Source organism: Hyperolius riggenbachi, chromosome 11, assembly GCF_040937935.1.
Source record: "Hyperolius riggenbachi isolate aHypRig1 chromosome 11, aHypRig1.pri, whole genome shotgun sequence".
Lineage (NCBI taxonomy): Eukaryota > Metazoa > Chordata > Amphibia > Anura > Hyperoliidae > Hyperolius > Hyperolius riggenbachi.
In genome coordinates, this window is record NC_090656.1 from 51,442,966 (window position 1) to 51,466,344 (window position 23,379).

At 41.3% G+C, this 23,379-nt stretch overlaps 1 protein-coding gene across 17 annotated transcripts in view; it reads left to right on the forward strand.

Moving 5' to 3' along the window:
* The window catches only part of NRXN2 (neurexin 2), a 1,344,669-nt gene that overhangs the window by 1,269,943 nt on the left and 51,347 nt on the right, over window positions 1–23,379 (forward strand). For all 17 annotated transcript variants that reach the window (XM_068260058.1, XM_068260059.1, XM_068260060.1 and 14 more), the window contains one exon: window positions 436–758. In XM_068260058.1, coding sequence (XP_068116159.1) covers window positions 436–758 — 323 coding nt within the window. The remainder of the gene's footprint in view (window positions 1–435; window positions 759–23,379) is intronic.

Genomic DNA, 23,379 nt, shown 5'->3' on the forward strand with positions numbered 1-23,379 from the left:
AATTTAGGTTCATCAAAAATGTAGACAACTCTCTTTATAATTGTTCATAATCATTTGTACCCATCAACAGAGATTATTTACAACCAATCCGATCACATGCAATCAGAATTATCCGATTGCTCTAACGATTTCTCGCTAGAAATTGGAACATTAGTGGCCACCAGAAAAGTATGTACCCTATGTGGGGATACCATACCATAATATGTATTTTTGAGATGTATATATTTTTTCATAGGTTGATTTGTTTATTTTTATACATTCACAAAATGATCTGACATGTTTTACTATTAGTTTCATGAATTGTGTGCACGGGTGACATGGAGTGTAATATTTTCCTGTGTTTATGTGGTTTCGCATTGGGTTGGTGTAAACACTGAATTTCAGCACAGTCACGATGTTCACACTTAATGAAGCTTCCCTCTTATTAATCACCAGGTCGGCAGCTCACCATATTCAACAGCCAGGCAGCCATCAAAGTCGGGGGAAAGGATCAAGGCCGGCCGTTCCAGGGCCAGATATCAGGCTTGTACTACAATGGGCTAAAGGTGCTATCTCTCGCTGCAGAGAGTGATCCAAATATCAGGACGGAGGGCAATCTAATGCTTGTTGGTGAGGTTCCATCGGTCATGACCACAGAGACTACAGCTACTACACTGTTGGCTGACATGTCTACGACCATCATGGAAACAACCACAACCATGGCCACCACTACCACTAGGAGAGGGAGATCCCCAACCGTGAGAGATAGCATCACACAGGTAAGTACAATAACAATGTTTAAAGGGTGAGTGTACTGGTGACATAGATATGCTAAATTAACACCAGACTGTCCCTAATCAATTAAATATTTATAATGTATTGCTGGTTTTGCCTCCCTGAATGTTTTCAAGAAGTGCTGAGATCCTGGACTTCTCTAAACACCACACCATTGTCCACTACGAGGGATGGCCAATGAGATGCAAATAATTTCTCTTTGCATGCAAATTTAATGTAAATAAAACCTATGCAAATTATATGCAGCTGAAAATTGGACCAATCAGAATAACTTCCTGTCCATTTTTAATGGTCCAAGTTCAAACTGTATAATATTAACATGATATTTGAATATAAGGTGAAATTATTTGTAACTCATTGATCATCTCTATCCATTACTGCATCTGATAGCCTATCTGAAGAGATAACATATTTGGTGTGAAACTTGCTGCATATCTGAGCTATTTATCTGCACATCTGGTCTGATAGAACAGATCAGGGAGGGAGTGGTTACAAACTGATGAATAATGCTTCCATATACTGTACCTCAGTGATTCTGTAAAGTGCAAGAGAAGATTTGGAGAAACTTGCAGAAAAGCACGCAGTCCTACAGCAATGTGTGGTGGCATATACAGATTGTTAGTATACAGAGGCATATCTACAGGGGCGCATATATGGCACGTATCATGGGAGACTCCTACTTTAAAGAACTGAGAGCACTATAACTGACGTTCGCGTGTATGAAATAGAGGCACTATGAAAAAAGAGTGCAGGATACAGCCAAATTCCTTATTTTCCAGTAATTATTTATTTATTATTATTTATTTTAAGTATTTATATTGCATCAACATATTATGCAGTGCTGTACAGAGTATATATTGTCTTGTCACTAACTGCCCTTCAGGGGCTTGCATTCTTTATCCCACCCTCCCCCTGGGGCACAGTTTGCTGCTTGCTGTGAGTGCTGTTATTTCTGTATATACTGCTGTTAGTAAAGCTTTGTACGTGTAAACGGTAGCCAAGTAGTCCTTAGGTATCCTCTATGGGCAAAACCAATAATACATGATAACTACATTAATATTCAGGAGAGATGGTGAATGACCATCAAAAAATCCACCCTGCATGCAGATTTAATTCAAATTGTATGTAGCTAGAAACTGAGCCAGTCAAATGTACTTTCCGCCAATTTGGATTGTCCCAATTCCAAGATGCATTAAATGTGCATGCAACCCAAAACTAGCATCTGATTGACTAGAGGCTGTTTGAGATTCCTTTAGCACATCTGTGTTATTATTGCATTTATCCTTTCATGAAAGTTTATGGTGGACACATAAACACTAAAATGATATCTGCTTGTTATTAGATTCTGCCATAGTTTGGCCATAGGACGTCTTTAAGAATGGTTATTATTCAGTATCACAATTACCTTTATTATTGAGAGAACACGACAGATGTATTATTTATTTAAATGTCCATATAGTGTAAATCAATACGGGCAAAGGAAAAATGCAGTAGGTACAGCAGTTGGACTAGAATGTTTCAGACTAGTGATGAGCTAGCACAGATTAGCAAGAAAGTGGTCCCCGCTCGTGTTCAAAAAGAGGACCAGGGCAGAGAGTGTTAATTTCCCTGTATTACTGACTCTTGCCATAGTGCTCCACGCTTTCCTCCATTCTCCTGATACTTCACATAGGAAGTTCTGTCTGTGGAGCAGGAAGTACCGGGAGGATAGAGCGCTGTGTCAAGTGGCGGTAATGCAAATAAATTAACTCTCTCTGATGCGGCCTCCTCCTTGAACCCGAGAGTCTTATTAAACTGTGATCCCTATTCCTTACTTCAGATATTTAGCGGATGCTTTTCATCCAAAGAGCTCAGCCACATCAACAACATCTTCTACTGAAATCAGAAGGAAGAGTTTAAACTAAAAATAATATTCAGCTTATCCAAGAAAACTAACATAAATCTGGTACTGTATATGCAATATAAGGCCTTGTCTACGTGATCAACTCTAGTGTCTTTCTTATTGGGTTAGCGTTCATCCTCATCCTCTTTACAACGTACATATGACCTTACAATAAAGGATAGAACAATACAACCAATTGTTTCTTTTATGCACAAAAAAATAAAAAATAAAAACCTGAAGGGAATGTCAAGATACTAGGCAGGAAAAAAGGAAATATTTTTAGATTTCACCTTCACATGAACAAGAATTAATACCCATAATTCATCCATGATATCCTTGTAAGCTAAGGATACATCCAGGAGGACAGGTGGCTTATAACACACCGTTAGGTTATTAATTTTACAGAGCCATATAATTCAACTTGTACACAGCTGTTTTAGGAGGTGTTCAAACAACCTGGCAGTCCCTGCTGTTGCCCTGGCATGACGCGCCAGATGACATCATTCACCAAGCAGGTGAGCGGTCAAGAGTGCAACAGGGCACACATTATGGCTAGTTCAAACTAGCCTTACTATTTTTTGTTTGAATATTTGTGTTCCAAAGTTGCTTTAAGCTATGGAGAAACGAAGCCACACACGGATGAAGGTTCTATTTTGATTGTCATAAGTGGGCATCTTGCAAGAAGAAAATGGTGATGGTGACACTGGCAGTCTTAGAATTCTAGCAGGTGCTAATACTCAAAATGGTACACCCTGTCTCCATGATATTCTTATTATTGATTCATAAAGCGGCAACATATTCAATGGTGCTGTACAGAGTAAGAGATAAAGGGGTTGATTCACAACATCGTGGTAATACTGCTGTGCACAGACAGCACGCTGCAGTATTACCCTTATTGCTGGCAGCAAGTACCACGAGTTACGCTATTGGCAGGACCCACAGTACTTGAGTAGCATGACCATTGCTACAGTGATGCATTGTTACTAGTGGTCATCATGCTACCTGTGCACGGCAGTATTACTATGATGTAGTGCATCAACCCCATACATGGGGACAAAAAAATACAAACAGTGGTATGCACAATAAAAACACACATTGGTACATAATACAGAATTGGTAGGCATAGTAATTACAGTAACAAATGTAACATAATTAATAATTAAAGACAAAAGGAAGAGAGAAACCTGCCCTTGCAAGCTTAAAGGGACACGTAAGCCTGGGGGGAAAATCAGTTTTACTTACCTGGGGCTTTTACCGCCTCCCTGCAGTCGACCTGTGCCTGCGCCAGTACTAAATGAGCTTTGGTTTTCCCGCCGGAGCTTAGTTTTCGGTGACTGGCTCTGACGCTGGCCGCGCTGTCCTTGTTCGCACTTCTGTGGCCATGAGCCTCCTGCGCAGGGGCAGTACAAGAAAATCTCTACTGTGCCTGCACAGGAGGCACCTGGCCACAGGAGCGGGATCGATGACGTGCCCAAACAGGGCCGCACAGGCGCAGTGGCCTACGACAGAGCCAATCACCGGAAGCGAAACTAAGCTGCGGCTTAGACCCAAGGCTTCTTTAGTACCGCCGCAGGCACAGGTCGACTGCCGGGGGCCGGTAGAGGCCCCGAGTAGGTAAAACTGGTTCATCACCAAGCTTAAGTTTCACTTTAAAATCCAAATAAATAGTGAGGAAACAAGAGGTGGGGTAATGTATAATGTGTGTACCTAGAGACGTTGTGCTTTAGGTTATATTCATTTAATAAGGAGCACAACTTGGCCAGAGTTTAAAGCAGTGGTCCTCAAACTAAGGCCCGCGGGCCGAATGCGGCCCCCTGAGCCTTTTTTACCGGCCCCCATACACAAAATGTATTACTTATAGATGCGGTCAGCTACATCTTTAAATATTGGTGGTCCACAAATAGAATAGCATTGCTGGCACCACCCATCCACATGGAAGCCAGAAAGCAGTAATTCGCTGGTTTCCAATCAAATTCCACATCAGGTGACACTGCTGTCCAATTGGACTTCAGTTGTCAACAGGGTATGCTTCACTTTCTGGCCTACAAAGACGTAATTTTATGTATACTCCGGCCCCCCAGCAGTCTGAAGTATGTTGACCCGGCCCCTGACCTAAAATGTTTGGGGACCCCTGGTTTAAAGGGAGCACTTAAAGATTTTAAAGGTTAATGAGTGATGTGTTTTGGAAAGGAATTCCAGAGTAGGGATGAGGGTTGTGAGCAATCGTGTAGTGATTTACATACATGGCAGTAATATTAAACAGTATATGGTGCCTAAAGAAAACCCAAAGAAGGATAACAGTGACCCAATGTTATAATATTCCAAAATACCTTGTTCAGTATCAAACTTTTCCCAAATTGGGATAGACTCTCTTCAAAAACAGAGCACCTACTTGGCAGGATTCTACAGCTGTGGATGATGGCACAGACTGGCTTACTTTCCAACTGTACAGTAGGGTAAGTCACCTTGCATAACATCACATGTCTCCTTCTGTCTTAATATGTCTTCTAAACCTGCAAACTAGGTCTTCAGTTTCACCTCGCTACAAGTAATAGACTATGATGGTGATCTAAGTGCTACCTTTATGCCCTCATTACTTAGATGTTGGTGAGCATGTCTACTGCAGGCAGCATCCCCTGCTCATGAACATCTAACTGCTTCTTTCTGATTAACTGTCTCAGTAGACCTCTAATGAGGTCCAGCATATAAAGCTATATACTGTACACACAGGCAAATGTTCACACCCTTAGGGATCGGGACTCGATCTCTAGGGTGATAGTTCTGCGCACAAACTTATACAGACATGTCCCTACACTGCAGGCAAGGGACGCATACTATTGCTATGGAGAAAGGCAGAAAGACAACAGCATGGCACATACAGGGAGCAAGTTTTGGTGGTTGATGTAAGGAGGGGGACAATGTTCTTGTCCATTGCAGCACCCTCAAGGGACACCTGTACACACACTAGATTTTTGCCCAAGACAGTCCCGAACAGACACCTGTGCAGACTAGCATGTGTATGAGGCTTAAGAGTTATAAATACTTTATAAATGCTTCTTGTCTTCTGTAATTTTTTTTTTACTTGCAGTACACCCTCTCCTACCACCATATATTTTATCTTGAGCTGTCTTGCAGGTATTTAATTTTGTTAAGAAGATTAATCCGACAAAACATGTAGAATGTTATTTTCTACTGCCTGCTGTAATGGAAAATTGACTGTAGGTGTGGGTATATTAGTGAACTATTATACAGTTAACGTACTAACATTCAGCAGTCCCATTTTCTGATAGGACCCAGTGGAAGGCTGCAATCATTTTCACTCAACAGCAGACAACTTCAAAAAATATCTAATTGTTCTGGATCACTTATGTTCCTCAGTGTTCTCCAACCTTTTCTGAATAGAGCAAGGCCTGCAGCCAAACTCCGCAACAGTAAGTGAAAAAAGAGCGATAGTATCCCTTTAATATATGGAGGCCAGCTAAATCCACATTAATATAGCAGAGTATGTTAATCCAGAAAGCCGTAGTTTTGCTTCAAGCACAATGAATTATTTGGAGACGTTACCGTTCTTTTGGGTATAGTCTCACGTGTGTGTAAGTGCCTCTGTCTTTGATTATCTGTTCTGGCAAAAAGAATGGCTGAAGACAGATCCCTGCATAGGAATAATTGATATCCATAGAACAAGGGATGGATGGTGGATATGGCTGGGCACTTAACATGACTGATGAAAGGACAGGGGAGGAAGTCAACCCATGCTGTGCTGTTTATCATTCCTGCCTCGTCAGTTATACTGACAGAGAACTGATGTGACCAGGCAATTGTTTCCTTTTATAGAACTGCTCTGTTCATAAATTAAAAATCAGATCCACTGTCATTTTATAGCATACGAAGGGAAATGTATGTTGTTCAACAATGGGCATTTCGTTTTCTTTCTTTTTGCCTTGGCTGTAATATTTATAATATGAACAACTGATCTTCATGTAGACATATTTGTTTTTTGTCCCAGTCTCGATAGATAAAACAGTCTTTCCTGATCACTTTGGGTGATGGTTTACAGATGTGCTTTGTACAGATGTGTTGCAGAGAATTGTGCACCCCTTTTTTTCTATAGAGTGTGAAGGACAATTAGGAGGAATCTGAAGTCCTATGACTACAGTAGAAGAAATCCTGAGATTAGTGAGTCTCTATGGGTGAAGCCTGAGGAAGTGGGGAGAGCATACCCCAACGAAACACATTACGGAATAAACCCTTGTACACCATTATACCACCCTGAATTGCAATCATTGTCTTAGCATTGCCCTCTTGTCCATGCGCATCAGCCCGGCTTAACTCCTTTGTCCTCGGCAGCTCACTAGCACCACCCCTAAAACTAGCTTCCAGCATTACCGCCTCATCTATCACCACTGAGGGTGGCCTCTAGTCTACTGCGGCTGACCTCATGGACTCACACATACCGCGCTGGTGCTGCAGCAGGTCCTTGCTGCTGACGACATGGGCGTGTCTCATGCCGGTTAGCCATCCTTTGTGCTCAAGCAGCTGACTTTAGCACCACAAGAGTGGCTTGGTCACCTACAGTATTACACTAATGTCGACAACTTCTGAAAAATTGGATCCTACATCCAGCCTCGCATCCAGCCTTTGCTATTAACCGCTAAAGTCGACACAAAATTACGCAAAAATTATGTGAAATTACAAAAATATTACACTATATTAATTGAATGTCCAAATTGTAATTACATATGGCCATAATTGCAAAAATGTACGAGAAATGTTGCGCAATCATCATAATTAGCAGATTACAATCATCACTACTTAAAATGCTTTGCTAGAATGCACAAGGAAACATAACCAGCAATAATAATAAAACACCCACTATCTTCAAAAACAGATCCGTGATCCACAAATCCAGGTCCACGATGCTACATATTTCCCAATGTTCTCAGGGCAGGTGTTTGGGGAGGAAGGGGCAACCTGGTCAGTTTTATAAGGGCTTAAGGACTCTTTTCGTCCTTAAGAGTTGTATGTCAGGCCAACTATTTCTCTTGACTATGATCATCTGTATTGCTCTGTCTTGCAAAGCTGTGTAGGAGAGCTGGTTATCTTACCCCTATACTGCTGAGACAAGAAGATGGAAGTAATTCATTTTCAGCATCTTGTGGGGAGGGTATTAGCAGAAGAACGAGACCTGAAAGAGTGTGGCTCTTATACAGTAAAAATCGGGCATTGGATATAAAAGGAGGTGCTAAATGATAGATATATTCACAGGAATTAGGCAGCTGTCAAAGGAATATGGCTTGTACACAAACTATTATCAAATGTGGTAGCAAAAAGAGTATTTAGCGTGATCTAAACAGGAATAAGATTCCTAAGGTCTGATATGGAATGACACCGCAAAAATTATAGTAGTTTATCTCTTGGAAAGATTTAATTCTTCCCACTCTCTTCTTCTGATGGAAGTCACTCCTCCTCTCACACTATGCAATTCAAGGTAAGGGAGAAAGGAAACAAGAGACGGAAGAAGTGCTCTTCGGTAAAATTTTATATTTATAGATAAGTCACAAATGTGGGAAAAAATACATTAGGGGTTTTAGAACATACAACATATAAAAGCACATAAAAACACCACATAGATGTAAATCAAGGTTTTCCCATTTAACCCAAGCAGTTTTGTCCTCCCAGCATCCTCGGGGGTGATGAGAGGTGGCAAACACTTGTCATGCATATATAGGCATCTTACTGTTTATCACGTACTTTCAGTTTCAGTTACTCCAGCAGTCCCCCTTATGACAACCTCCTCTCTGAATAATAAAAGGGCAAGAAAAGGAATTTTGTCAAACAAAAGGGGACAGATGGACAGAAGGGGTATTAGATATGTATGGAAGCTTATGGAAATGGAAGAAGCTGCTAGACTCAGGGCGAGGTTGCTCACTTTAGAATGAGGCTGCTAATGGAAAGTTGCCTTTGATTCTGGCTCCAATAGTGTATTAGCAATTACACGTGAAATTTGTGAAACTTAAGAAATTGTGTTATGAAACTGTTATGGTCCCTATTATTTTTTTTTCCACTTGGAGAGGCATTGCTCTAAAATTAGGCATGAGATTTCTCCCATGTTTAATTCTACAGAGCTTGATTTGCAGAATCTACCTCTATCCGGCATACACACAACCTAATCCTCATTGTGACTTTGTATGCTTGTAGAGCCACAAAGAGTTGCTACGGAGGTCGAGCAGAAATTAATTACTTCCAGTGAACTGATGAGAGTTGTAATGTACTTGTTTTCCCTTTTCTTTAATGCAGTGCAGTAGAAATCATTCTCCGTACCCTTGATAATGTTGGTAGGTTGGACTTGAGAGCCTGATGATAATTATGTATAAAATGTTGATTTCCAGCTAGGATGAGTGTGTCAGGGAACACTGGCTCTGCGGTCTACAAGATCTATGTTTAAAAATAATAGTGGTGGCTCATGAAGTAGCTTAATTAGTTCTGAGAATGTGGAATATGAAAATAGCTATTTTTGCAGAAGTTAGTAATTTATATACATTCTTTTTTGAACTCTTTACTCAGTTCTACTATTACTGTGGCTGCTAAGGAAACATTATATAGTAACGGCATTCATGATAAAATAAAAAAACAATGCTTGTTTTTAAAGTCCAATGGGGGGGGGGGGGCTGTTCCCTTAGTTTTATTTTGTTTTTTTATTTTATCACTTTAATTGCTGTCAGTGGGGATGATTCACAAAGCTATATCCCCTGTTTTCATCTGTTTTTACCTTATCGGTTACATTTTTATGTTCCTAAAGGGCAAAAAATAAATAAAATTAAGGTAAAAAAGTGATATTGAAATTAAGTTCATCAAGAAAAACTCACTTTGAGTGATTATTTTGCTATGAAATGTGCTGAAAGGTTATTTTTATGGTAGCAGGGAAAAAATGGCCCCGGCTGAGACTGGACGAAAAGGGCGTCGCCATAGACTCTAATGCAATTATCATTAATACGGCGAAAGAAGGGCGTCTCGATAAATATCGTTAACAACATTAGAACATTATAGTTTTTGAACTATGTTATCGTTTTAGAAGCTTGCAACGTTATAGTTTTTTTTCATATTATTGTGCTTGTATGTACAGATTTTACGTTATCAAAGATATTATCGTTTCTATATGTAAAAGGGTGTTTCTGCAGAAGGAGTGGTTAGGGTTAGGCACCACCAGGGTGAGTGGTTAGGGGTAGGCACCACCTGGGCGGCGCTTAGTTTTAGGCAATACCGGGGGGGGGGGTGGTTAGGGTTAGGCACCACCGGGGGGTGGTTAGGGTTAGGCACCACGGGGGGGTGGTTAAGGTTAGGCACCACTGGGGGGTGGTTAGGGTTAGGCACCACCGGGGGAGTGGTTAGCTTTAAGCACCACCAGGGGAGGGTTCTGTGTGAGAATAGGGTCTGGTTAAGCTGTATTGTTGAATTGCGTAAGGATTTTTAACGTTAATATCTTTTTGTTATTATTTCCCATCTGTTTTAACAATGGTATTTATCATTAACCAAGTTTGACAATGATATTTATCATTATCAGATTTCTTTATCCACCGGCACTATTTCTTTATCCACCCGGGCCCTTTTTCAAGCACATATTTTTATTAATTAGGGGAAAAATAAGTCATTTATGAGAAGTTTTGTGAAACTCCATTTCCAATCCAATACATCTGTCAGCTTATTAATATTGTATTTGGATTGCTGCCTATCATTTCAGTTTTGGGAATCCTTTTTATATATGGAGTCAAAAAGTGATAAAAGATATGCACCAATAGTCAAGCTTTTTTTCAAACAATTAGCAAATGATCAAGGTGTGTCTCTGCCATAAAAGGTGACTCATCCTACACTCTTATCGCAAACTAAACTTTGTTTTATGGCTGTAGTCATTGTTCCTAGGGCTTTTTATCATTTTAAAATGTTCTTCTCAGCAGGCAATTACACCTTATAAGCGGCTACTCCATTTTGGCTTCCAAAGGTGTGATGCCCCTGCAGCTCTAGAATATAGCGCACCTCTGAGCTACTGTATAGCATTTGTCAGAATCATTTATTATCTTTCTATAAAAAGAATGGAAAATGATCACTTTGCTGTAAAGATAGTACATTGTGAACAGAATGACATAGATAAGAATATGTCATCAGAATCAGAGAATAAAGTTTATGAGTTTATGGCTGGGTTGACAGTGTGCGGGTTGCATAACGCACCCCTCATAATGTGTGTGAACTGATGATAATTCAAGACCTCCATCTAGCGAGTTGAAATAACACCATCCATTACAAACCAGACATGTGTGAAGCCCTGTAGCATGTGCACATTTAATAAAGGGGACCATTGAAAAGGGTGCAGGAAATAGCCGATAGTTACCGGTAAATATCAGTAACATTTAACAATATTGTATTATGACCTAACCCTACTCTCACGCAGAACTACTCTCACGCAGACAATTATTATAACAGGAGCTCAATAAATATTATTGAATCTTTCCTCATGTTTTGTTACAATTCATTTTACACACTACGGTGGTGACCGAAGTTAGAGGATTTAAAAACCCTTCCCGTGAAGCAAAACAAGGCACCACCAGGGGGGGTGGGGGGGGGGAGGGTGAAGGTTAGCCACTAAGAGGGGGAGGAGGGGTTAAGGTTAGGCACCACCGGGAAGGGTGCTGTTAAAGTTTGGCATCATCAGGGGGTTAAGGTTAGGCACCACCAGCAAGGTCTTCGGCATCGGTAGAGGGAGGCTCTACCGATGCCGAAGACCTTGCTGGTGGTGCCTAACCTTAACCCCCTGATGATGCCAAACTTTAACAGCACCCTTCCCGGTGGTGCCTAACCTTAACCCCTCCTCCCCCTCTTAGTGGCTAACCTTCACCCTCCCCCCCCCCCCCACCCCCCCTGGTGGTGCCTTGTTTTGCTTCACGGGAAGGGTTTTTAAATCCTCTAACTTCGGTCACCACCGTAGTGTGTAAAATGAATTGTAACAAAACATGAGGAAAGATTCAATAATATTTATTAAGCTCCTGTTATAATAATTGTCTAGGCTTGCAGAATCATAGTTTAAGGATTAGTAATTATTAGTAAGCATGCATCAACATTTCTTTACCAAGTGTTGTAGCAACATCACCCAAGGAAGAGGGGACACCGTCAATCCTCCATAGGGGAAAACACCTGGCGACACAATCCATCACGTCTGTTGGTCTCAGCAAAGTCCCGGAGTCCAGGCATTTTCCCAACCCAATTATACTCCCTAAACCATAACACACACAGTCTTAGGCGCGTGATCACAGTACAAATCTATGATATCCGCTTTTGCGTAATACAACACAGCCGAGTGTGGACACCTTGTGCTCACTGAATGGGAAAATAGTGGCTTACTTAGTACACATGCGTATCTCATGCACCATTATCCCACGACTACCCACTCAAACTGGCTTTAGCAGGATTCAGGAATGCATTAACATTCTTCACTGAACCCAAATAGCATCCTGGACATCTGGAATTGAACTCAGATAATACCCAGGTACTGAACTCCAGTAACCAGAAGCAAAGACATATGAGAGTGAACACTAAACATACATACATACATACTGTACGACATTCATGTCACTTGTGTCTCATGCCTAACCTTAACTCCCTCCCCAGTGGTGCCTAGCCTTAACCCCACTGATCGAAATAGCTAATTTTGGCGCAGAGCCGCCATAATACGCCATGGGCCGTAATAGGTCGTATGTATCAATTGGACATGCTGCAAGATGTCGGCCCTTTTGTGTTAGATTGGGGGCGCGCTGGTATATGCTGGCAGCATGTATAGCACAAATGGAGGAGCAGGATTCCGAAGACGCATGGGAACCGCACGGGGGGTGACAAAGGACAGGTAAGGTATAAATGCACTCACATTTATATACTAAGGGCGCAGCGGTTGGTGTGGCCCATTCCCTAGATATTTCATGCTTAAATCAATCGGGAATCAGCCTGCGGTGTATGGGCAGCTAACAGATCTCTTTATAATCAGATTTGATCAGAGAGAGATCTGTCTCTTGATCGAATCGGCCCATCATCGCTAGATTTATGGGCACCTTTATTCTCCTACCAAATCTCCTCATTGTCCCTTTCTTGTCACCATTCAGTACAGACACAATTGCCCTTATGCAATTAACTTTTTCTCCTGAGTTTTCTCCTTGGAGATAATTTTCATATTGGCCTTAATTCACTAAGCTTATTTCCAGTCTTTAATAATGTTTCTAGAGTTATCACCATTGTGATGAGGCATGTAGTATTCACTAAACAATTTACCTCAGGCAAACCTAAACTTAACTCTTCTGTCTTTAAGTTTAGGAGGGATTTCTAAAGTTAACGTTTCAATCCTTAAAATAGCTACAGAATTCTAAAGTTAAAGACAGGCTGTTAATTAACTGCATGTGGAAATAACTACAGGCGAGGTAACTAAAGGACTGAAGTGCTAAGATAACTCTGTGAAAACTTAGCTCTACACACCTTAATAAGGCAAGATCGATGTGTGGTGGTACGTTTTCTCTAGCCTTATTATCATCAGTGTTATCTTGGTGAATTAATTAAGCTTATCTCCTGTCTTTAATAACGTTTCTAGAGTTATCACCATGGTGATAAGAGATGTAGTATTCAGGAAACATTTTACCTCAGGCAAACCTAAATTGAACTCTTGTCTTCAAGTTAAGGTGAAATCTCTAAAGTTAACTCTTCAACCCTTAAGACCCATACACACGTCTGATTTTTTTAAACGATGGGTCGTTTGGACGTCCCGTCGTTCAGTCGTCCGGACGTCAAATCAGGTGCGTGTACAGTCCGTCGTTCAGCCTGATTTGATGTCCGGACGTCCGGAAATCAGACGTGTGTATAGGCTTTTAAAATAACTCCAGAATTCTAAAGTTAAAGACAGGCTGTTAATTAACTGCTTGTGAAAATAACTACAGAGGAGGTAACTTAAAGCGGTTTAAAACTCTGACGCAATTTTCAACAAAAATGTGTTTTCCTACTTTTTATAACCCATACAATTATCATATTTGCTTTTGTGCACAAGTATTATAGACATTATAACTTCCCAAAGTTCAGTTAATTTATTTTTAAAGCTGCTGGTGCATTTTATTCATAACTGTTGTCATTCTGTTGTGAATGCAGCCACCAGTGATTTCTGACCTGTGTTTTACCCCAGGACTCATCAGCTGAAGTCCTGCACAGCCAGAGAATGTTTACATAAATGCATCAAGTAAATAATGTGTACACAAGATAAGCTTAACAGCAGTTAGGCTGCGGGTTCTCTCTGCAGAATAAAGAGTCAGCGCTGTGATGCAACCCTTTGAATGCTGTCTTACTAAAAAAAAACATTGTGTTAGTATATTATATTCTGTAAATAATCTTTTGGAGCAAAGAAGAAATTCTGGGTTATATTCCGCTTTAAAGGGAAGGTTCACGCTGCACATTAAAAAAACTGCACTCACCTGGGGCTTCTTCCAGCTCCTGGCAGTCGATTTGATGCCCTCGTAGCAGCTCCTCTCCCTCCCGGCGTCCAGCGGTGAAGAAGCCGACCTCGCCAGGTCAGCTTCTGTGCGCTCCACGGCGGGGGGTCACGTGGTGTAGGGAAGTCCTCTGGTCTCTACTGCGCAGGAGCAGAACTACTGCGCCTGTGCAGTAGAGACCCGATGATGTCACGTACACCACGTGACCCGCACTGTGGAACGCACATGACGCTGACCAGGAAGCTGACCTGGCCTCAATTCACTAAGATCATGCTGGAGATAATAAGGCAAGAGGAAACTGCACAGTGAGAGAGTTATTTTATCTCTTTATTCCTTAAGTTACCTCCTCTGTAGTTAATTTACCTCCTCTGTAGTTATTTTCACATGCAGTTAATTAACAGCCTGTCTGTAACTTTAGAATTTTGGAGTTATTTTAAGGTTTGAAGTGTTAACTTAAAGAGACTCTGAAGCAAGAATAAATCTCGCTTCAGAGCTCATAGTTAGCAGGGGCATGTGTGCCCCTGCCAAACCGCCGCTATTGCGCCGCTAAAAGGGGGTCCCTTCACCCCCAAACCCCCCCCTGCAACACTTGGTCGCAGACTTGGTTGCTCCTGGAGGCAGGGCTAACGGCTGCAGCCCTGCCTCCAGTCGCGTCTATCAGCGGCGCATCGCCGCCTCTCCCCCGCCCCTCTCAGTGAAGGAAGACTGAGAGGGGCGGGGGAGAGGCGGAGATACGAGCTGACAGACGCGCGTGGGGCAGGGCTGCGGCGGTTAGCCCTGCCCCAACCAGGAAGCGCTCCCCCGCTGCACCGAGGGGATTTGGGGGTGAAGGGACCCCCGTTTAGCGGCGCGATAGCGGCGGTTTAGCAGGGGCACACATGCCCCTGCTATCTATGAGGTCTGAAGCGAGATTTATTCTCGCTTCAGACTCTCTTTAAAGACAGAAGAGTTAACTTTAGGTTTGCCTGAGGTAAAATGTTTCCTGAATGCTACATGCCTCATCACCATGGTGATAACTATAGAAACGTTATTAAAGAGGAACTCCAGTGAAAATAATTTAATATAAAAAGGTGCTTAATTTTTACAATAATTATGTATACATGATTTAGTCAGAGTTTGCTCATTGTAAAATCTTTCCTCTCCCAGATTCACATTCTGACATGTATTACATGGTGACATTGTTACTGTGGGCAGATTATGTAGCTGTTCTGGCTTTAACAGACAGCTATAAACAGCCATTTCCTGTGTGTGTCATTGTTACATTGTGGCAGTTTGCCCAGAGTACCGTACGGTACCAGAGCCTCTTGTGGGAGGGGTTTCAGCACAAAATCAGTCATACAGCGCCCCCTGATGGTCTGTTTGTGAAAATCATTATATTTTTCATGTAAAAGTGGGTATCAGCTACTGATTGGGATAAAGTTCAATTCTTGGTCGGAGTTTCTCTTTAAAGACAGGAGATAACCTTAGCGAATTGAGGCCTAAGTCTTTAAAATAGCTTTTCAGCACTTTACAATTGAAAAAGTATCCAAAAGCTGGTGAAAAAAGTACTATCGGAAATATTCTGAGTATTTGCTTGATTGCTGGTGGTGTAAAGGGCATTTTATGAGAAGGTAGGAAAATATCACCTACGAGAAAACTCTGGAGAAAAAGTGAATTGCATATGGGAGAGGATGTGTTATTGACACAAGGAGAACTTCCAAGAGAACAAGCCAGTCAAGCACAGGGGAACTGCAGCTGCTGCCATGACAGGTAAAAATAAACACTTCCTCACATGCTACCCTGTGCTCCTTTGCATGGGAGATTAGGGGAGCAGCACAGCAGATCAATTTGCAAGAGGAAGTTTGTAATACATGTGGAGCCATGGACAATCCTCCCCCCCTCTCCCAAATGCAGTGGGTACCATATGAATCTGCTGATAAAATTGTAATTACTTTTACATCATAATGGAAATCATATTGGTTTGAACTCAATGGACGTGTGTCTTTATTCAAACCAAATAACAAATAACTATATATACTGCATTAATGATTAGCGGCACCTGTTAAACTTATTTATTTAACATATTCTGCATCTGCTGGCACACTATAAGAGGATCCTACTATCCATGCAATAGTCTGATTTTAAATACTTAAAATTTCAGTATTTATTACATCATCCCCTAAATATGTTCTTGAAAATATGTGTTATTCAACATTTCAATGATTATGCAAAGTTATGCATTACTAGCAGCACACATTTGCAGCTCTGAATGGCGACGTGCATAACGATATAGAAAGAAGATGTAATATGAATATATGAAATACCACTACGGCAATACATCTCTGACATCCTCACAGTGACAAAACACTCTTCACCAGATTCATGAGCTGAGATAATAATGTGATCGTGTACAAAGTTGTGTGGAAATAACTGATCTCCCAGATACGTTGGCAGTCCTTTCCCAGTGCTTATGCTGTATTGTAGAAAAAGAAATGTAAGAATTATGTAATAACGGCTTGAAGTGGTTCTCTGGAAATCACACGTATCCCACAAGATCATCTTTGTATGGACAATATCGATAGCATGTGGATGGATATATACATATATATATATATATATATATATATATATATATATGTATATGTATGTATATGTATATATATATATTAAAATAATATAGACAGTCCCCTACTTACAAACAACTCGACGACAATAGAGTTGTCTTGATGTACAAAATATACAATGGCGTTTTTACTACATATTTTTGTTAAATGTTACAGTCTTATTAATATTAAGCTAAAAACAACCAAAAATTATAGTTTACATTATATGGCCCAATCCAGAGCTGTCTGGTAAAATTGCTGTTATTCTCTTACCGCTATTTCACACCCATTTTTACACGCGCCTTTTTTAAATGTACGCTTTTTTAGATGGTTTAAAAAATGTCTATTTAATGATGGAGACTAAGAGATTAAAGTACCCCTAACCTTACCTTGTAACAAAAAAAACAACCCCTATGGGGATCTTACCTCAGGAGGGGGAAGCTTCAGGATCCTAATGAGTCTTCCCCCATCCTCTTCATCTTCCGGGATCCAGCGGTGGCAGCCCCCATAATCTCCCCCGAACAAGCACTGCACAGGCAGGGTAATATTTACCTACTGGGATTCAGCGCAAGCTTCCCGATAGGCTTCAGTAAAAATAGCCGAGCCCAATAAGGTCTGCTCCTTATTGCTGCTCCTTATTTACTGCTCCGCAGTAAAGCGGACCCAGTTGGGATCGGCTAGCCCCCACTACACCCGCGCTGGATCACTGTAGGTACCTCCCCGTTGTTTGGGGGCTTCCAGTGCTGGATCCAGGAGGCTACAGAGGATAGGGGAAAGCCTCAATAGGATCCAAAGGCTTCCCCCTCCAGTAGTAAGTGCTCCCCAGGGGCACTTTTTTTGTATCACAGCTTTTCCTTTAAGCTTCTGGGTAAAAAACAGATTATAAAACGGGTAAACAGTCACTTCAAACTTCTCCATGAGAGCAGATTCAGACATTTGTTGTTACTATTGTGCTTTTTTTTTTATAGCGCTGACAAATTTTCTTCGGCTCTTTCCAAAGAACATGGAACAAACTTTGTCACTAACTGTCCCTCAAAGGGACATTTCTAAATTTTTGTCTGTGACAAGTTTATGTGAGATCACAATGAATAAATATTTTGTTGTTTGAAATACTACCTCTCTCCAGGCTTCCTTCCTGAAAATGTAGGACTTTCCTTTCTTCTTCGAGGTGCTTAAAATAAAATTAAACTAACCTGGAAAATGCCAGTACCCCTTATAAAAACACTTTAAATGTTGGCGAGCCACAAGTGTCTATGAAAATTCCCTCTACAGCTGGAAAATTTAGTAGGGGTGAGAATGGATGGATTTTTTGCAGGTGCTGTCTTACAGCATTTCTGGACATCTATAGCTCAGTTGCAGGAGGGGACAAGCCCTTCAATATATGATACCCAGGTGTAAAATTACCCGTTTTCTGCTACAGCGGATAGTAGACTATCAGTAAAATTACCAACATCCAGTTGCAGAGCAATAGGGGAAGCAGAGGTTATGACTACATCGGGGCCCTTGGCCCTCTGATACTGGGGTTGTCCTTGGCAGGTTTTGGTATGCCATATCAATTGTTATGTATAGAGTGCTTGGGGGGCCCCAATGGAAAACTTGCACTGGAACCCATAACTCTTTAGCTATGCCACTGCCAATATCCTCTATAGTGGATACATATTGGTAAAACTACCAATATTTTACTGTAGCTGATACGTAGTAGAAATAAGATAAGACTGCTGATATTCTGTCAATGCTATTTTGCAACTATTCTTCACACCTTTTTTGCATAGACACATGACAGCTACCCTCCTCATTACTGCCTCACAACCTTCATACATAACCAAGCTATTTCTATTTGGGTGCAGAACAGTCCTACCCACTAACATGATGTTCAGTGTCATGGTAACCAACCAATTGCTGGACCCAAGCTTGGTCAGAAAGCTAATACAATCTTTAAAACTTTGAGGATTTGAAATTGGCATTGGAGCCATAAAACCACCTGATCTGGACAGCTCCCACATCTTTGGTCCCCCCTGTAGTTGCAGAGGCTGTTGCCGCTATAGTTACACCCTTCGGTGGTTTAGTTAATTCATTACATTGTCACAAATTCCATTTACCTCATTTATTTTAGGATTTTACCACAAACTTTGAGCTGCTGTTATCATGACAACCTTACACGCATGCAGTCATGTGTCTCTCAGAAATGTAGCAGATTAGGTAAGTAACACTTTCTTGCCATGAAATGTGTTAAGTTCAGGAATTAACTTCACAGAAGAAATATAACACTAGCATTAAAACGCAGATTGATAAACACCATGAAAGCGATCTTTACTGTTAGCTGCTCAATAGAACATCTGGTGTAGGGGAGCAGTTAGAGATCTTAACTTGGGCATAATCTTTGATGAGTTAGGTTTGTTTTTCCAAGGCAAGTTTCTGTGCCATCTGCAGATAATGAAGATAGCTTTCTGCAAGCAAATTATAACAATAATTCTGACTTAACCAGACAGTAAATTCAAATTCTGCTAGGTGTATAGTGTTGGTGTCTGAGCAAACTTATTTTGTTGACTATAATGAGTGTTGGTGTCCTTGCCAATATTTAAGTCCTTTTAAACAATGCAAATTACCTGGCTGCCCTGTTGTTCTTCTGCCTCTAATAATTTTATCTATAGACTCTGAACAAGCATGTGGATTAGATTTTTCTGACCGGATTAGCTGCATGCTTGTTTCAGGTGTGTGATTCAGACACTCCAGCAGCCAAAGAGGTCAACAGGACAGCCAGGCAGCTAGTATTGTTTGAAAGGAAATAAATATGTCAGCCTCCAAATCCCTCTCACTTAAAGAGAAATTAGCGAAACGGGAAAAAAATAAATCAATACATTGCAAAGTGAGATGTACAAAAATAAAAGACTGATCAAGAAATGATTGAGATTCGCCATGTCATTTATTCATATTGTTTGATCCACAATGGGCCTGCACGTAATCATCTTTACTACTGGCAGACATAAAAAAACAGACAGCACCAACTGTCATTATCTATAACCACCCACACTAACAATGGGATAGTCTAAAAGGTTTTTGTTTGTTTGTTCGTTTTTAATAGATATACATATGCATAGAGGGAGACACTGGTCGCTTGGCAGTTGGAAACAGGTGCTATTTCCCACAATGCAACAAGGCTCCAGACAGGAAACTGACAGGACCTGGGTCCTGACATCACTCACTGTGTGTGTGTGTGTGTGTGTGTGTGTGTGTGTATGGGGGGGGGGGGTCCCCCACAATATCAGCTCTACAGACCCCCCCTTCTTCCCTGTGATCTATCTGAGTAAAGGTAAATATTTCTCATGGGAAAGAGGGTATCAGCTATTGATTGGATTGAAGTTACATCCTTAATTACAGCTCCTTTTTAAGGTTTTCTCTGAGTCATAATCCAGGTCTGTTCTTTGTTGGTCACCGTAGTCTTCTGCCCTTGATACAATTCTGTCTACTCACTCACCTCAGACCTTTGCCTAATGGATTATTCTGCCTGAATACTGCCAACCCTGACCTCTTTCTGTTAAATGATAATGCTTATGCCAACTAATCTTACTGTTTACTTTGAGGGTCTGTTTTCTTCACGGATATGACAAGTGGTGGTAAAATGAGGGTCATGCTACTCACGTGTTCTTAAAACCTCACACCACTTTTTATCGAGTCCAGTACTCAAATGTTAAATAGCCTGTTTGAAAAATGCTGCTGCTATTCACAGTTGCAGTGTTTACAAATATAGCAGTACTTGTTAAAGTGTGCAGGCTAGAGAAAATCCTGAAAATGTCCCGTTTGAGATACTTTAATGCTAGAATTGAGAAACACTACCCTGAGGGCCATATTGACAATAGACTGTTATCAGTTGCATCATTCATTTTGTCCAACAGTTGACTCTGCCAACCCCCGAGAGCCTATGTCTACTGCTGATGACTCAGAATCAGTGCAAACCACATTGGGAGCATTTGCTTTGAGTTCTGTCTGCTTTGATTACTCTTCCTTTGCAGAGCAGTTTCATTGCTGGTAGCTACTGCCTTAGTAATTATGCTGTCCAGAGCAATGTCCTGTTGTCAAAATCAACAACCTTTTTTTCCTTTAGCCAGAACATTTTACTGATCTCTTTTCTCATTCTCATCCTCTCATCTTCAATCCTGTACAGCAGATCTGGGCAGACAATTTTCTTCATTTCTTAAGCCATCTGACAACAAAATAGCACTGCTTCAACATAATCAAATAGCTCCCTGTTCATAGAGTGCTTCTTTTTTTCAAAAGGTTTTTGGCAGGTGATGTCTTACAGCAGTGATGGACACCTGCAGCTCAGTCACAGGAGGGGGAAAGCCCTTCAATACATGATACCCAGATGTCACTGGGTATCATGTAACAGGGCCACTCACAACAATGGATGGATGTCTGGCTATTACAACTAACAATTAAAGGTTTCTTTATCACTATCCACTTTCCTGAAAAGTGTACTATGAAGAATTCTCCCTTACAATCAAATATTGTTTGGTCAGTATAAAACAAGCAGTTTACTGAACAGTCACCCATGCCTCATATCATTACCCAGCAATGACCAGACATCTTGTGCCATGGCTTTTGTAAGTTCATTGCTTCTGGTAAACTTAAAGGGTACCTGAACCAAGTAAACATATTTTAAATTAACACATGATATACCTGCAAATGAGCATTACATACTAGCCTCACTTTCTGTTCCTCTCAGAAGCTAACCATTTTCTTTTAACATTGATCTCTTCCAATTCCGACTAGATCTAGTCGTACTTGACTCTCCAGAGGTTGAAGGCCATATAGGTCTCTTCAGGCTTGTGCTCTTGCCATGTATAGGTATAGGACTTATTTGTAATTCTGAAAGCAGGATAGTTAAAGGGACACTATGGCGAAAAATTATAAAATTTAAAATATGTGCAAACATATACAAATAAGAAGTACATTCTTTCCAGAGTAAAATGAGCCATAAATTACTTTTCTCCTGTGTCGCTGTCACTTACAGTAGGTAGTAGAAATCTGACAGAAGTGACAGCTTTTGGACTAGTCCATCTCTTCATAGGGGATTCTCAGCAAGGCTTTTATTTTTTATAAAGATATTCCATAAAAAGGTTTTAAACAATGATGCTGGCCAGCTTCCCTGCTCACTACACAGTTTTTTGGCAGTTGGACAGAGCAACTGCCATTCACTAAGTGCTTTTGAAAATAAATAAAACCCTGAGAATCCCCTATAAAGAGATGGACTAGTCCAAAACCTGTCACTTCTGTCAGATTTCAACAACCTATTGTAAGTGACAGCAACATAGGAGAAAAGTAATTTATGGCTCATTTTACTCTGGAAAAATGTACTTCTTATTTGTATATGTTTGCACATATTTAAAATTTTACAGTTTTTTGCTGTAGTGCCCCTTTATTGTAAAAGTGGATATCCTGATTCCTGAATAATTTACTGCATTGTAATATATATCCATAGAGTTCCTCTTTAAGATGCTACAGCTCCTGTTTGCATGTGACATAGACTTGCTGACTTGTCCTCTTGTGCATGGCTGGTAAGGGGCTGTAACTGGAAGCATATCCACTCTGGGGTTCACTAGGATTCTTATCACCTGTATAGACACATGCAGTGTTCAGTATTAGGATGTTTAAAAGGATCCCGTGGTGAGGGACATGTGGAGGCTGCCATGTGTATTTCCTTCAAGTTCTATTTAGAATTAGGGCTATAGATATCATTTTTTTATGTCATCATATTATTTTCACTTCAGGTCTGCATTTTAAAATTATGTGAGCCTGAACTAGGAGTAACCTCTTGGTTATCTTTAAACTGTCCATCAGCACCACGGCCTCACTCCCCACACATGCGCATAAGGAGACCCCCAGAGCTCCCCGTCGGGTCGCCGCACACTTTAGAATCCCCCACGCAGCTCTGCAAAGGCTCCCCTGTCATTATACGTACCGCTGCCGATCACCTGACGCCTCTCGCCTCAAAATCCGTCACGTAATTACAGTGTATCTAACACTGTAATTACTGTCCGCATAGGAGCCCGGGCTAAGCATCTTTGAATCTGCATCCGGGGCTCCCCATAGGTCCGCTGTCTGAACCAATAAAATGGCTCAGACAGCGGACCAATGGGGAGCCCAGCTGCAGATTCAAAGATGCTTAGCCCGGGCTCCTATGCGGACAGTAATTACAGTGTTAGATGCACTGTAATTACGTGATGGATTTTGCTGCGAGAGGCGTCGGGTGATCGGCGGCGGTATGTATGACAGGGGAGCCTTTGCAGAGCTGCACGGGGGCTTCTAAAGTGTGCGGCGACCCGACAGGGAGCTCTGGGGGTCTCCTTATTAAAGGAGACCCCCAGATGCTGCTGCGACGACGTGCGTTAGCTGGTTTAGGCAAGACAAAGACAAGAAGACAAATAACATTTATATCGCGCTTTCCTCCTGGCGGACTCAAAGCGCCAAAGCTGCAGCCGCAAGGACGCGCTCTATAGGCAGTAGTAGTGTTAGGGAGACTTGCCTAAGGTCTCCTACTGAATAGGTGCTGGCTTACTGAACAGGCAGAGCCGAGATTGGTCTCCTGTGTCAGAGGCAGAACCCTTAACCATTACACCATCCAGCCTGCTTTCTG